The sequence below is a fragment of the Polypterus senegalus genome, chromosome 6 (genome assembly GCF_016835505.1).
Source record: "Polypterus senegalus isolate Bchr_013 chromosome 6, ASM1683550v1, whole genome shotgun sequence".
In the NCBI taxonomy this organism is placed as follows: domain Eukaryota; kingdom Metazoa; phylum Chordata; class Cladistia; order Polypteriformes; family Polypteridae; genus Polypterus; species Polypterus senegalus.
This window is the reverse complement of record NC_053159.1, coordinates 122,805,789-122,822,386: the sequence shown is the minus strand read 5'-3', so window position 1 is coordinate 122,822,386 and position 16,598 is coordinate 122,805,789. Positions and strand designations below refer to the sequence as shown.

Below are 16,598 nucleotides of genomic sequence, written 5' to 3'. Positions count from 1 at the left end.
ATGTTAATAAAAACACAAAATCAGTGATTTGTACATTTTATTCATACAATATTGAAAACAATAAAACAACACAATATTTGATGTTTTACCTTGTGAATTTAAAATGAACAAACCTTGTGGTTTGGTGTTGTCCTGCTGCAAAATACAGAAACGTCACTGGAAAAGACGGCGTCTAGATGGTAGCATTTGTTGCTCCAAAATATAAAAATATTTTTTTGTATTAATGGTGCCCTCACAGATGTACAAGTTATCCATGCCATGGGCACTGACACATTCCCATGCTATGGTAGACATTGGTCTTTGGACCTGACACTGGTAACAGCATGGACGGTCCTTTTCCTCTTTGGTCTGGAGAAAACAATGACTGATTTTACCAAAATCAAAATTTTCAAAATCTATTTGAAATGTTATAATAACAACATAATAATTGGAACACAAAACACAGTTCCAGTGTGCTGCTTTCCATCTCAGATGAGACCAAGCCCAGAGTCGTCAGCGGTGCTTCTGAATATTGTTGACATATGGCTTCTGCTTAGCATAGCAAAGCCTTAACTTGCATCTGGTGATGCAGCAGCAATGGTGTTGACTGAAAAACATTTACCAAAGTATTTGTGAATCCATGTCATGATATCCATTAAAGATACATGATGACTCTTAATATGGTGACTTCTGAGGAATTGGAGATCATGTGCATTCAGAAGTGGTTTTTCGCTTTGCCCTTTTTGCACCAAGATTTGACCAGATTCTATAAAACCTTTAATTATATTGTACATTTTAGGTCAGGGGTCCTTAATCACGGTCCTGGAGGGCCGCAGTGGCTGCAGGTTTTTCCTCCAATCCAATTGCTTAATAAGAAGCACTTGCTGTATTGCTCAAGTAACACTTCTGCTTCACTTTAATTGCCTCACCCGTTAAGATTTTAACACTAGAATTACCAGAGCCTACGAAAAAACTCGTAATTCCGTCCCACCTTAAACTGCTTCTTAAATCCCTTCACACCTCTCCGCCAGCGCCTTTGTCTTCTAAATGTGCTGATAAAGAGAAGCTCGGAGCAGCCGGCTATTCCATCCCCCCACCAATTTAGAACGTGCACGAACTTCTCTCAGCTCATGCCTTGATTGAGTATCTGGGAGTGAAGTGGAGTTTTAGAGTGGAAATAATAGATCGTTGTTTGGAACACACGCATTTCATGTCTGTTCCGTTTCTACAGTAATCTGTGTCAACACATTGTTAAAACAGAAACGTTTTTATATTCTAGTAGTAGATGACAAAATGGAGGCATAAACTATATAATGTATGAAGCCTGAAGTCCAAATAGCAAAGAAACATTTTCACAAGAATAACACAATTGCGCCTTTATTCAAAATATAACTGCAGAAACAAAAGCCGCTTAACATGTGACATTGACACCAGTTTATTGTAACTGCCTCCGTGGCTCAATAGACTCAGCCCCCGCTTGGGAATCAAAAGGTCACGAGTTCCATCCTGCGCCCTCCGTTTTGAGAAGTAAACTGCTCTTAGTCTTACTGTTTTAGAATAAAAGCATACATTTGATTTCAGTCTGTAACAGCCGGTGCAATTTATGATCCTTGTAAAGGTTAGCTTTTTTTTTTTTTATTCACTTTTCATTCTCTCAGTCGCGGTCAGAATCAATCCATACAACCCCATCTGACACGGCTGTTTTCGCTAAAGACGCGCTATAGCTCTGCAGTGTACCACGATGCTTACTAACGCCAAACACCCTCAACCTAAAGTCCCCGGGTTCTGACACACAAACGCTGGCGAAGCTGCCTTCTTCGTATCTCACCGTCACTTGCTTTTCTTTTATTCAGTTTTATTGAGTGTTCCTGCCAGTCCCCGCATGTTGCTGTATGCTTTTCTTTTGTACCCAGGACATGCAGAAGAAAGAATGGTAAAGACCAGTAACTTCGGCGCTATATGCAATCATCAGACACTCCCCATCTGCCCGTGTCGTTCAAACACAGGAACATATATTGGTGTAAAAGTATAACAAAAGTGCACTTTTATTCAAGTGCACTTTTTCCATCGCCTTTTCCTGTAAGAAGCAATGTACACACTTCTCTATGCTGTGGTTTCTATTACACACCTGAAAGAAAGAGACAATATATGTGAAAATATAATCGCACTAATGCAATATTATTTGAAAACGAACAGCCAGATCGGGTGTGAATTTATGCAGGAACTGGAAATTCTCTGATGCGGGACCTTCCCCAGGGAAGAAAGTACAGTGTCAGGTGCTCATTCAGTGTAATAGAAACCATAGCACAGAGAGGTGTGTACACGGCAACAAGTACACGGTCGTAAATGTAGGAAGGACGGTCCTTGGGTGTGTGGGAACTGTTAATATTTGAATGTGATGATTTTATATAGCACGGAATGAAAATCTGCACTTCTTAGCATTGCACCATGCAAGCTGTCGATCAATCGCCTACTGTAACTGCTTTCTTTTTCTTCGGTTATACAGGTAGTTTTGAATAAAAGTGCACTTGTTTTGTTTGCGAAATGAAGTGTCTGCGTGCACTTTTCGTGGCATTACACGTGTATTTTTGAGCATGCCCGCTTGAGCAGTATAAAAGTATTGAAAAGTATAACAAAACAACGGGCAGATGGGGAGTGTCTGATGATTGCATATAGCGCCGAACTTACTGCTCTTTACTATTCTCTCCTCTGCGTGCCCTGGAGTACAAAAGAAACAGAATACAGACGCGCTATAGCTCTGCGTTGTACCACGATGCATACTAACGCCCCCCCCCACCGGTTCTGACACACAGACGCTGGCGAAGCTGCCTTCTTCGTATCTCACCGTCACTTGATTTTTTTTTATTCAGTTTTATTGAGTGTTCCTGCCAGTCCCCGCATGTTGCTGTATGCTGGATATTTTCACATGTATTGTCTCTTTCTTTCAGGTGTGTAATAGAAACCACAGCATAGAGAGAAGTGTGTACATTGCTTCTTACAGGAAAAGGTGATGGAAAAAGTGCACTTGAATAAAAGTGCACTTTTGTTATACTTTTACACCAATATATGTTCCTGTGTTTGAACGACACGGGCAGATGGGGAGTGTCTGATGATTGCATATAGCGCCGGTTACTGGTCTTTACCATTCTTTCTTCTGCATGTCCTGAGTACAAAAGAAAAGCATACAGCAACATGCGGGACTGGCAGGAACACTCAATAAAACTGAATAAAAAGAAAAGCAAGTGACGGTGAGATATAAGAAGGCAGCTTCGCCAGCGCTTGTGTGTCAGAACCGGGACTTTAGGTTGAGGGTGTTTGCGTTAGTATGCATCGTGGTACACTGCAGAGCTATAGCGCGTCTTTAGTGAAAACAGCCGTGTCAGATGGGGTTGTATGGATTGATTCTGAACGCGACTGAGAGAATGAAAAGTGAATAAAAAAAAAAAGCTAACCTTTACAAGGATCATAAATTGCACCGCTGTTACATACTGAAATCAAATGTATGCTTTTATTTTAAAACAGTAAGACTAAGAGCAGTTTACTTCTCAAAACGGAGGGGCGCAGGATGGAACTCGTGACCTTTGATTCAAGCGGGGCTGAGTCTATTGAACCACGGAGGCAGTTACAATAAACTGGTGTCAATGTCGCATGTTTAGGCGGCTTTTTGTTTCTGCAGTTATATTTTTGAATAAAAGCGCAATTGTGTTATTCTTGTGAAAATGTTTCTTTGCTATTTGGACTTCAGGCTTCATACATTATATAGTTTATGCCTACATTTTGTCATCTACTACTAGAATATAAAAAACGTTTCTGTTTTAACAATGTGTTGACACAGATTACTGTAGAAACGGAACAGACATGAAATGCGTGTGTTCCAAACAACGATCTATTATTTCCACTCTAAAACTCCACTTCACTCCCAGATACTCAATCAAGGCATGAACTGGGAGAAGTTCGTGCACGTTCTAAATTGGTGGGGGGATGGAATAGCCGGCTGCTCCGAGCTTCTCTTTATCAGCACATTTAGAAGACAAAGGGCGCTGGAGAGGTGTGAAGGGATTTAAGAAGCAGTTTAAGGTGGGACGGAATTACGAGTTTTTTCGTAGGCTCTGGTAATTCTAGTGTTAAGCCCTTATTGCTTATTTTAGTCTTAAACAGCTGTATTCTTGGTTTTTAATTGCTCCTAACTAGCAATAACATGCAAATGAGAAAAGAGAGAAGCATTTCTCCATTTAGCTTGTTACCATTTACACCCATGTGTATTTATCATGCACTATTGGGTTTAATTAAATACTTGGAAGGAAAGTGAGGGGAAAAAAGTGAAAGACTGAGAATTACTTACCCATTTTAGCCTCCAATCATTTCTATGATATCCTTAGAAAGGGGAAGAAAATCTAGGATACTAGCCAAAGCCCACCGTAGCATACGGCGGTGTAAGAATAGGAACAGAAAACGGTGAGAAAGGAATTCAGTATAACAAAGGCTTAGGAAACCACTGTTGCAGTATAACGAAAATAGCAAGGAGTGAAACCAATGCCAATGGTCGAGAGAGTACCTTCCTGTAGCAGGCTACGGAAAACATAGACATATATAGATAGACGCCGCATTCATTGTGTTGCCCAATCGACACGATAAGTCAGCATGTCCGCCCTATTGCGAGTGGTAAAAGTGTCATTTAAACTAATACAGGTAGACGTGGAAACCGGGTTTTCTGATGAAAAAACAATAACGTTTTAAACAGTATTGTTTACATACAATAGATTTTGGCGAATCGTTTACATGCAATTATTTATATCCATGTATACACTAAATGCGTGCGTATTCCATGGTCTTAGAGTTGGTGGGTCTCTCTGTCTTGGTCGCCCTTAGTTACAGTTGGCGGGCGGGGCTCTCTCTTGCGTGCGCTCTCTGTCTTGCTTGCCCTTAGTTAGGGTTGGCGGGCGGGGCTCTGTGAGTTGCCGATCGTGGCTCTCTGTCTTGCGCGCAGTGTAAAGTCAACGTGGCTCAGAGGTGCATGTGGACTTTTGCACAGACGAAAGCGACTGAGGCTGTGTTTGGTGAGTTGTTGCGTGCCTTGAGAGCGACGCTGGACTTGGGAGGACGGTTACAGTTGGCGTCCGTGGCTCTGTCGTGCGTATCCCATGACACAGTAGGAGGGTTAGAGTTGGTGGGCGGGGCTCTGTCTTGCTTATATATATATATAGATGATAATTACTTGACATAGCAGAGTTAAACCTCTAACAAGCCATGAAATTAAATTACTGAGAAGAATTGATTTCTAATTAAGCAAACGAGTTAGAACAAAAACCTGCAGCCACTATGGACCTCCAGGACTGTGATTGAGGACCCCTGCTTTTGGGGGTGAAATGCCCAAAATCATGCCAATCTGTCTTTGGGAAACATTGTTGTCAGACTTTTAGAGTATTCACTTACGTATCTATTGGCAAATTGTTGAAGCTTGGAGGCTCCTTATACACTAGAACATGATTGTCTCACCTGTTTAACGTCACCTTGTTATTTAAACTTGTCATATCATTATTAGTACTTAACTAAACGGTCCAAGCTTTTTTTGGAATGTGTTGCAGGCATCAGTTTTAGAATAAACATATACTTTCAAAAGACAACACAGCTGATTAAGTAAAACACTAAATACCCTGTCTTTATACTGCTTTTGTTTGAATACAAGTAAAATTAAATTTAAAAATCACTCCTTTTTGATTTCATTAGCATTTTCCATACTGTCACAACTTTTTTGAAACTGATGCTGCATTTTTCAAATAGCTTTTGTAGGAAAACGTGTACGCTGCCCATTCTGCTAGGCTTTCATGGCACACCAGGGCCTGTGGAGGCAGCAGATTTAGAAAACATTCAGCTGGACCTTCCCCCACTTACATTCCAAACTAAGTGACTGAACTCCAGCTTGTACCAGGATCTGCCTGTACTTCAACTGATAACAAATGCATAAATTAGAGTTAGACTGACGTCTTTCCAGGGGCCCCCCTGCAAACATCTTGAGTCTGAAAGTGTGAAGTGGACTCATGAAGAACAAAGACCTATAATTCAAAGAATAACAACTGGAATGGACAAAACAATTCACCTATGAGCAGGCTCTGATTTTGTTACTGGAAGTGAGTTTGATCCAATCATGACAGGTTTCATGTTTCTTCATAAACTGGTTGCACTCATCCCAACTGCAGATATTCTCTGTACACTCGCTGAACTCCCTAGAGATTCTATGGGGTTCTCTCATGGTAGAGGAAAATCTGCAAAATGAGCTTCTGAAACTAAAACAGTCAATGAGCTGCTCCCTCTCTGGGGGAGCTGATATGATAATTCTCATCTCTTTGTAAACTCGAAAGCTGACATCTAGTTTGCCAAGCCAAACCTGTGTGGCAGTAGATGGAGTCTGCCAAGAGACAGCCATTACTTCAAGAAGGAAACTTCAGCATTTAAATTCTTGAGTCAGAAACAGTAAAGTTTTTCCCCTATGAAGTTACAGCTGATATAGCCAAGGGCCTAACTGATAAAAGCACTGCACATCACAAATAAAGGACCCTGCAGCAAAGAGAAAGAGTACACTTTGATGCAAGAAGAATATTTCACTTAAACCTGGAGCAACAACAAACTGAACATCACTTTTAAAGACTTACTACCATAAAACTATTTATCTGTGCCAAGATAAATTAGAACTCTAAATAATCTAGTCTAGTCTGTCTGCATCCTTTTCATATATCAATATGCAGTTCTGCTCATAAGTTTAACTACCCTGGCAGAATTTGTGAAATATTGCCCATTGTTTGGAAAATATAAGTAATCATGCAGACAGCTTTGTTTTTAATTAGGAAGTGTGCTCAGGTGAAGCAATTTATTATCACACAATTGTGTATGTCATTTTTAAATCATAATGATAACTGAAATCACCCAAATGGGTCTGATCAAAAGTTTACATTTCCTTGAATGTTGGGGCTGACAATATACACACAAGTTGACACACATAGGTTCAAATTAAGGGTAATCAAGGGAGAGTGTCCACACCTGTAATCTCTTTGATTGTAATCAGTGTCTGTGTATAAACAGTCAATTTAAATTCATGCAGAGCTGTATTGACTTTGCCGGATTCCAAGCCATAGGGAAAACAAAAGAGCTGTCAAAGGACCTGTGTGAAAAAGTTGTTGAATTGTAGAAATCAAGAAACGGTTATAAAAAGATATACAGAGATCTGAAAATATCTGTCAGTAGTGTTCAAACTCTTATGAAAAAGTGGAAAGTTAGGGATTCTGTTGTTACCAAGCAATGGTCAGATACACCGACCATGATTTCAGCCATAACTGCCAGGATCATTTGTTGTGATGCCAAGAGAAACCCAAAAGCAACTTCAGCTGAAACACAGGCTTCCCCACAAACAAGTGATGTTGCGGTTTCAAGATACATAATAAGGAGATACTTGAACAAAAATGGACAACATGGTCGAGTTGTAAGAAAAAAGTCTTTACTATGCCAACACCACAAAACAGCCTACTTACAATATGCCAAACAGCATCTAGACAAGGCTCTAATCTTATGGAACAAAGTCCTTTAGAGTGATGAGACAAAAACTGAACTTAATGGCCATAACCATACACGCAAGGCCCATGACAAAAAGTACACCATACCAATTGTGAATTATGAAGGTGGATTTTTGATGTCCTGGGGGAGTGTGAACTACAGTGGCACAGGTAAATAGTGAAAATTAATGGCAAGATTAATGCAGCATGTTACCGGAAAATACTGGAGTCCGGAAGCTGCACACGGGACGCACTTGGATCTTCCAACATAACAATGAACCAAAACACAAGGTCAAGTCCTTAAGCAGCTATAACAGTAAAAAGTGAAAGTGCTGGAGTGCCCATCACAGTCTCCTAACCTCAATATCAAGGAGTCATTTTAGGAAGATCTCCAATATGTAGTTCATGCAAGACAACACAAGAATTTATGGGACCTGGAGGTTTTTTGCCAAGAACAATGGGCAGCTGTAACACTTAAGAAAATTAAGGGCTTCGTCAACAACAATCACAAAACACTACATGCCATCATTGATGCTAAACGGGGCAATACACAGTATTAAGCACTAAGGGTATGCAAACGTTTGAACAGGGACCATCTCATTATTTTCCTTATTACTATGTTTTGTTTAATGGTCGTGCTATTCTGTAATTCCTTATAATTTAATTTGGGTTCCATTAAAAGTAAATGAAATGTGTTTTGCCTGACAGTCATCTTTTCTTTAAAGTATGGTACATATCTTACAAATTCAGCAAGGGTATGTAAACTTAAGAGGGCAACTGTACAGATAAATATATGCAGTTATATTTCTATAATGCTTGTATTTATCAATAAAATGTATTATTCTGTTTATTAGAATGAGTGGCCTTTTGTTACCTTGATGTAAGTCTAAAGGCTGGAGACCAGCCTTTTACAACAGAGAAAGGTAAGGTAAATTATTTAATCAATTATCAGCATTGCCAAAGGTAACACAGATAATTGCTTAACCAAGTTAAATCTCTTCTTCTTCCCACGTTATAACTATCCTTGGGAGGGCACGTTAAAATTAATTTTCCTTCCCTACACTGCCCCTAACAATTATTACACAAACTACAGTGATTGTTTATGATAAGCTATTATCAAACTAATCATATTCTTTTATACATCATTATTCAAGCTTCTTATGATTGCTTCCTCATCTACAATACAGCTCCCTAAATGTTTCCATATTTATAAAAAAAGGCATACTTATTTTAACAAGACCTTTACTCAATCCATGTTTTACTCATTTTTAACTGAACATATCCTCTGCTCAAATCAGTCCTGATGCCATTGTTTTCTTCTCATCAATATTTTCTACCTGGGACTTATGGTCTCTTTTTAAGTGTATGAACTAACCCTAAACCAGTCCTATACATTAGAATTGGATTTTAAAATTATCATCAGCTTCACACAAGATCCCAGATCTCCTAAACTCTTTGACACTTAAGCTTTTGCCCTCAAATGCTGACTCAGTTTAAAGGACCCTTATAGCAAGAGTACATTAGATACTAACCAGTAAGAAACACAAGGATGTCTCCAGCAGGTTCATTAGTGTGCAAGTCAATCACAACCTTGACAACCTGTTCATAAAATAATAAATTATGAGTCCAATGCAGTAAAGGAAAGGCAAAATGGAGGCAAGGGAAAATGTGTTTCCTTACATCTTTCACATATGCTGAGCTTTCTTTGTCTTCTGGACCAACGAGATTACAGAAGACTGTTGAAACAGGGTAAGTTCTTCCTGGAATGCCATAGACAGGGCAACTATCAAAGAATTCTGAAAGTTTCTTCTCCTCCAGGGTGGCTGACATCACAACTACCTTCAACGGGGCTTTTCTCTTTCCATGGCACTTTTGGTGAAAGAATTGCTTTAGTAAACCAAAGAGGATATCCTTAATAATAAAAAAAAAAAAATCTGTTCAATCAGTTGCACTGGTAATGTAAAATATAAAACAAAATCATCAAATAATGAAATAAATACTTAACCAACATTATATATTTTAATCACTTTAAAGTATTTTCTGATTAGGGACTTTAAACACTTAAAATCCCCATTCCCTATTTTTCCCAGACAAAACAGCATATATTCCATTGCATTACTGAAGTTCCCCTCCTAAACTACATTGCTGCTGTTGTTGTTGATTCACTGCAACACCTATAACACACATGAGCATGAAACTATTTTGTATAATTTCTACTACTAGTATTTCCAAATGTAATTATCTAGCCTTTCTGCAATTACTTTCCAAATCAATGTTTAGAACTCATTAACCACAACAATCCTTAAGTAGCACTGTGTAATTGTTCCATGGTAACTGTAATCTAAAATAGAGAAATATTTAACAGCTTGCTATAAGACCTAGAATGTGAAGAATTCCGAGGGGTGCTATTTTACCTCTATAAACAAATATACCTTGACCAAAAATTATATATCCTTACTGTGTTCAGGCTTCTCTCATGAGCTTCATCCAGGATGACAACACTGTAACGACTAAGTTTGGAGTCAGCAAGAATTTCCCTCATCAGGCATCCATCAGTCATATACTTAATGACAGTATCCTGAGAAAGACAACATCCCAAGGATTTAGCTCAATAGACACTATGCCAAGGTGCACACGCCTTTACTGAAGTAAAGGACTGTGCCTCTAAACTGGAAAATATAGCAGCAGTGTTGAAAGCAGTACTACTGTTAATTAAAGCATACAGATTGCTCTATGGAGATAACTATTTTTTATTCTTAGTATTTCCCTGTGTTCCTCCGTCTCTTCCATAAAAATCAAGGCACTAACAAGTTGCAGTTTGTTCATTTATTTTTTTATTTTACAGAATCATGGCGGTGTAAAAAAAAAAAAAAATCACAATTGCTGTGGCAAAAACGGAAAAGCAAATGAATAAAAACTTAATTTTCCTGACTTTCAGCAAGATATAATCTGATAAGATATAGGAGGCGATTAAAACCAGACAGGTCAGGCAGATGGATACAAGCCAATTAAAGCTTTACATTTAAATCTCAGCTAGAGCAAGGTGGTCATGATTCTCATTTCCATATGCACAGATAACAATCATTTCATAATAATTTCTACTAGCTTAGGTTTTATTTAAATAATTAGCAATTAAAAAAAAAATGAACATAATTCAGAAACTAGTAATATTCTTTGAATCCTCTATTACACTAAACAATGACCATTGTTTGATTTAACTTGTATCAGTCCTGGGCATGTTCTCCCAACTCTTGAGAAATAAGGTCCTATAGGAACTTGCCATTATTTACAGTGTATTAAATTAATTGCCAAAAAACAGCACAATTAATTACTTGCTGGAAATGCATATTTAACTGAGGTCCATGCTTGGTGCAACAATGTTACTCTGAAATATAAACTCTTAGGCCAAGTCAAGATCTCTTTTTTTGTGTTATGGCAAGTTACAAGTTAATGAGAAACCACAAACATTTTAGTCATTTTCACAAAAGAACTCAGTCTGTAGAACACTCGTAAGTCAAAAGTTTTTTGATGTATACTTGTAATAATTAATCAATTTTCAAAACAGTTACAAATATGTTACTTATATAATTATGCATCATCAGAAAACCCTTAGTTAAATCTTAATAGTAAAGATGACCTCTGAACTGATTGCTCACCTCTGATGTACAATCATCAAACCGCACCTGGTAACCTACACCCCTTCCCAGTGGACAGTTCATCTCCTCTGACACTCTTTGAGCAACAGTAATGGCTGCAACACGGCGTGGCTGAGTTACACCAATAATGCCATGCTTGGCAAAACCTAAAAGACCAAAAAGACAATGTTAGAGCTTGGTGTTGCCAGAAACCAAAAATTATAAAATTAACAAATACTGTAATACTTTTTACTACAGCACTTTTTAAAAAATTGTCCCATAAGGAACTATGTTTCATAATTAAATGGGATAGCATTAAAGAAAGGAAATTAAGATTACTTTATGCTCTTGAAGAATTCTCACTTAACAGAAACTTTATGAATTAAGGATTATAACAGCGTAATTCTGCTGCCTAACATTTTTTGAGTCCTGGGTCCAAATACAGCACAGGAGTTATTTATGGGGACTTGCAGAGAAGGATAGGCTACTTTTAGCTATTGGTGCAAAGCGGTCACTATGGTAAGTGCACTCATACTCTTTGTGATTCCAAGCCGACCAGCATTTACAAAAAATGTTTTTTATTAGACAAAATAAATAATAGGGAGGGAAAAATACAGGAAGAACTCAAAATAAAAAGAAGCAAACAAAAGCTATACTATCTCTCTGTGCCTTCCTTAACTGGTTTTGAAAACCCATCTAACTGATTGACTGGAACACCTAAAAACACCACAATATTCTCTTTAACCTTCATTCTATTTCTTTTTTTCTCTAACACTTAATCTCTCTTTCTAGAACAACAATATTTATTTCTATAAAACATTTTCATATAAAGGATGTAGCTCAAAGTGATTTACAAGATGTTGAAGAACTAATTACATACAAAGAAAAACAAATTAAAATTAGATAAGACATATATATAATGCATATAAGTTAAGCTGGAAAAAAAAACAAAATCTGCAAGGTTCCAGGCCAAAAGACCGCCTAGCCCCCACTGGGCATTCTGACTAACACACATGTTCTTAAGTAGTTGTTTTTGTTTTTTCTTTTTTAAGGAGGTCTCATGGCAGGTTGGCGTTCTCCTAGTTGAGTGCATGTCCTTTCTCTCTACTTAGCTCCACACTTGGCGAGTCTGTGGGCCCGATGTATCTTTAAATCACAATCTAGCATCACTTCCAACCAAGCTGCAGAATTAATTCCAGGGATAGTACTGCTGTTACAAAAGGGACATCAGGCTTGGGCTTCCTCCAGTGACACCTGGTGTCCACGTACCCTTGAGTCTCAGTATCTTTAAGAGGACAATGTCTTTAAGAGCAGCATATGGGCCAAAAGCAGGTCTGCCCCTGCTCTCCCACTGTTATGCCATTGAAAAGTGCTCTAAGAATGACAACAAAAACTAAACAGAACTCTGTCAAACTTGCAATGCTCCTCAGTTTCTTTCTATGTTGCAAACTAATTCTTGTACTACTACTACTCTAGGAGTTAAAATGATGGCTCATTTTTGTTTGGTTTACCCACAGATCTTCACCTCTCACCTAGTATCTTCTCTCAGATCTGGGTGGTACAGTCCCCGTTTGAACGTTTTGCCTACCTGGTGCTCGACCCTATCCACCTGAAAGGAAAGTCTGCATTACAAGACTAATATTCAACCAGTGCTGGTTTATGTTTCAGTTAGTTAATAACCCATAATAAACCCTTGAGGACGGAAATAAGGGATTACTGCTGCCAGGAGTTGGCTCTGGAGGTGAACGTCAATCTAGATTTAAAAAAAAAAGAGCCCCATGTTTTGAAGCAGTAGGCTGGACAAAAGAGAGAGACAGAGACGGTGAGTTTGAAGATTGAGTTAGTAATCATTACAACAATACAGGATTGGAGAGGTAAGGAGTGCTATAGTAGTAAAACATTTTCTACAAGAAAGTCAGACAGGGCACTCTTTGGTTGGTATCTTAGAGCAGTTTCATTTGGCTTTATCAGCAAGAAAGTTCTGTCAAGAAAGTTGACTAGGTCATCCTATGGACCACATAACATCCATGAACCAGACTTTGAGAACCAATGTTCTAGAGTTTAAAGAGAAAAACAGCATGCTGAAGTGTTGTCCTAAGCATGTCTCACTATCTAGCACCAGGATACCGATCTTTAGCCTCCGGGGGCATCCCATACACAAATGGTGCCTTTCATTCTGTACTGTCACTTTTGCTAGTGGATGTTTTCCCTTTCTTTCTGAGAGCATTGCTAAGTCCTGTCCCTGTCCCAAGGTAAATCTTGCTGCCTACGTTTCACTCTTCTCAAGCCCACCGACCATACATTACATCTCCATCATTTCATTACATCTCTATCAAACAACAGTGTCTACTTTGATCAAGCTAAATTCAACCATTATGCAGACTATACTAGTGCAAACATTTTTTTCTAAACCTTAGATATGGTGCATCAGCTTTACAAATATAATTTGATTTTGAAAATCAGCTATAAAAAGAAACAGACATTTTAAATATATTAATACTTTTAAAATTAATAATAGACATGATCCATGCAGCATTACTCCCAACATAATTTTCTTGCCCTCCTCCTGATATTTGTGGCAGTGTCTTCTGTTTTTTCTTTCGACTGCTCCCGTTAGGGATCACCACAGTGGATCATCTTCTTTCATATCTTTCTGTCCACTGCTTCTTGTTCTGTTACATCCATCACCTGCATGTCCTCTCTCACCACATCCATAAACCTTCGCTTAGTGATGTGACAATAATTCTCTTGCTTTGATGTCTATCCTGAGACCATTTGTGGTGAAAGAGTACTTTCATCAGTATGATTTTTTTTTTTGCATTACTACCTATCACTCACAGTAACTGCCACCAGATATTCAATCATACTTCATAAAATATGCCTAGTATGAACAACTACCCATTTTGATAATTATTTTGTTCATTTATTAAAGAAGGCTATGCAATATCAATATGTGAAACGTTAACTTCCTGCAAATTGAAATGACTAGTTACACGTCTTTGGGCATCAACCATACTATGAGATAGTTGTAGATTTATAAGCATGAACTGCTTGTGGACAAATTGGATTTTTTAGATGATTGTTCTGTTTTATAACCCAGAGATTTAGAAATGGGCTTTTAATTCTTTCCAGAATTAGAGACATCATAAAGGTTTATCTATGGGTTCTGCTCAGTTTGTTTCAAATACAGTGTGAAGTGCCATTAAAAACTATGTTCTCAGAATTTCATTCTACTGATGAGACACAAATTTAATAAACTTCATATTGTGTACTTGACCAAAGTATTCAAACGGTTCATCCTTATTATTTTAATTGATCTGAATTCACAAGGGGGAGCAATAAAATTGTTGAAGATTTCATGTTCAAATATTTTGGACACCAAAAAAATTAAACAAGCATCAGACTTTGGTGTATTTTATTCTCTTACACGCTACACTATGACCAACAATAACCTATAAAAACAGCTGACCAATTCAGTGTAAAAAAAATATCAAATAATACATTCAGTCAGGTATATAGTAGTTTCTGTGGCACCCCCTCCACACCCATAAAGATACCAAGTAATGCAAAAAGTGCAAAAATATTGTATTTTATTAAATTGTTGGAGGTGGCCAAAGTCTATCCCAAATGCAGCATTAGGCACAAGACAGAAGTCGGCTTACCAGCACTAAACATGATGTCAGACTACAGTAGGGCACATTTATGCACACACCCACTCTTACACCTATGGGGCCAATTCAGGGTCACCTATTAACATAACACACACGTCTTTGGGATGTAGAGGAAAATGGGAAATTTAGGAACATGATAAGAAAAAATCCACAGAGACAGGTGAAGAACATGAAAAAGCATCAGGGTTAGTACCAGGCCAGGATCTCAAGCTCAGGATTCTGAAGATATGAGGCAGACCTTGTATCCTCATCACTAACTAAAATAACTAATTGACTCAAACTAATAAAATGACAGATGTTTCAGCACTAAGAGGTTTCTATGTTCCAAGAATAGAAATCATTGTCACTATGTGGAAGGTCTACGACTGAAAAAATACAAAAGGAAAATGAGATTTGCCCAAGTATCAGTCACTATTGTCATTGCCTATATTCTTATACACTGACTTGCCAAATTATTAGGAACACCTGTAAACCTGCATATCCATGCACCTATCTAATCAGCCAATCATGTGGCAGTAGCATAATGCATAAAATCATGTGGCTACAGATCAGGAACTTCAGTTAATGTTCATATCAAACTTTGAAATGGGGAAAAATGTGATCTCACTGCTTACCACTGTGGCATGTTTGTTTGTGGAAGACAGGCTGGTTTGAGCATTTCTGTAACTGCTAATCCCTTTGGATTTTCACACAATAGTCTCTAAAACCTATTCAGAACAGTGTGAAAAATAAACAATCCCCCAGTGAGTGCCAGTTCAGCAGATGAAAACAACTTGTTGATGAGAGAGGTCAGAGGAGAAAGGCCAGACTGTTCTGAGTCGACAGAAAGGTTACAGTAACTCTGTACAACTGTGGTGAGGAAAAGAACATCATAGGATGCGCAACACAGCGAACATTGAAATTGATGGGCTACAACAGCAGAAGACCACGCAGTCAAGAACAGACAGCTGAGGCTGCACTGGGCACAGGCTCACCAAAACTGGATATTTTAAGATTGGAAAAATGAAGCCTGGACTAAAAAAAAATCTTGATTTCTGCTAAGGGAAAAAAATGATAGGATCAGAATTTGTCAAGAACAGCAATAATTCATGCACCTAGCCTGCCTTGTGTCAATAGTCCAGGCTGGTGATGGTTGTGTAATGTTGTAGGGAATGTTTCTTTGGCACACCTTGGGCCTGGCAATACCATTCAATAACTGAGTGCCATGGCCTATTTGAGGATTGTTGCTGATCACATGCATAATCGTCTTGGCTACAATTTATCCATCTTCAAATGGCTATTTCCAGCATGATAATGCACCATATCACAAAGCAAAAGTCATACCCAGCTGATTTCATGAACATGACAGTAAGTTAAGTGTTCTCCATGGGCCTTCCATGATACTGAATCTGAATCTAATAGAACACCTTTGGAATATGGTGGAATGGGTGATTTGCAGCATGAATGTGGAGCTGACCGATCTGCAGTAACTGTGTGATTCAATTGTATCAAGGTGGACCAGAATCTCAAAGGAATATTGTCTACATTTTGTGGAATCCATGCCACGAAGTACTGAGACTGTTTTGAGAGCAATAGGAGGCCTGACACAGTACTAGTACAGTGTTCCTAATAATATACTTAGTCACTGTATGTATCTCTTGAAGAACTCAGGTCCTGAACACGATTTAGGAATTACAATAGCAGCAGAAAATGACCCAGTATTTGGCAAGCAAACAATTAACTCTATTCACAGCTTACTTTCAGAACTGTTGAAGTTATTTAACAATTCA

At 38.3% G+C, this 16,598-nt stretch overlaps 1 protein-coding gene across 3 annotated transcripts in view; it reads right to left on the bottom strand.

The window, feature by feature from the left end:
• The window catches only part of dhx40 (DEAH (Asp-Glu-Ala-His) box polypeptide 40), a 38,624-nt gene that overhangs the window by 19,641 nt on the left and 2,385 nt on the right, over positions 1-16,598 (bottom strand). For 2 of the 3 annotated variants that reach the window (XM_039757007.1, XM_039757008.1), the window contains exons 3-6: positions 11,180-11,325; positions 9,982-10,101; positions 9,204-9,434; positions 9,056-9,122 (exon numbers count right to left, since the gene is read on the bottom strand). In XM_039757007.1, the coding sequence (XP_039612941.1) occupies positions 9,056-9,122; positions 9,204-9,434; positions 9,982-10,101; positions 11,180-11,325 (564 nt within the window). The remainder of the gene's footprint in view (positions 1-9,055; positions 9,123-9,203; positions 9,435-9,981; positions 10,102-11,179; positions 11,326-16,598) is intronic. The other variant, XM_039757009.1, reaches the window with a different exon arrangement.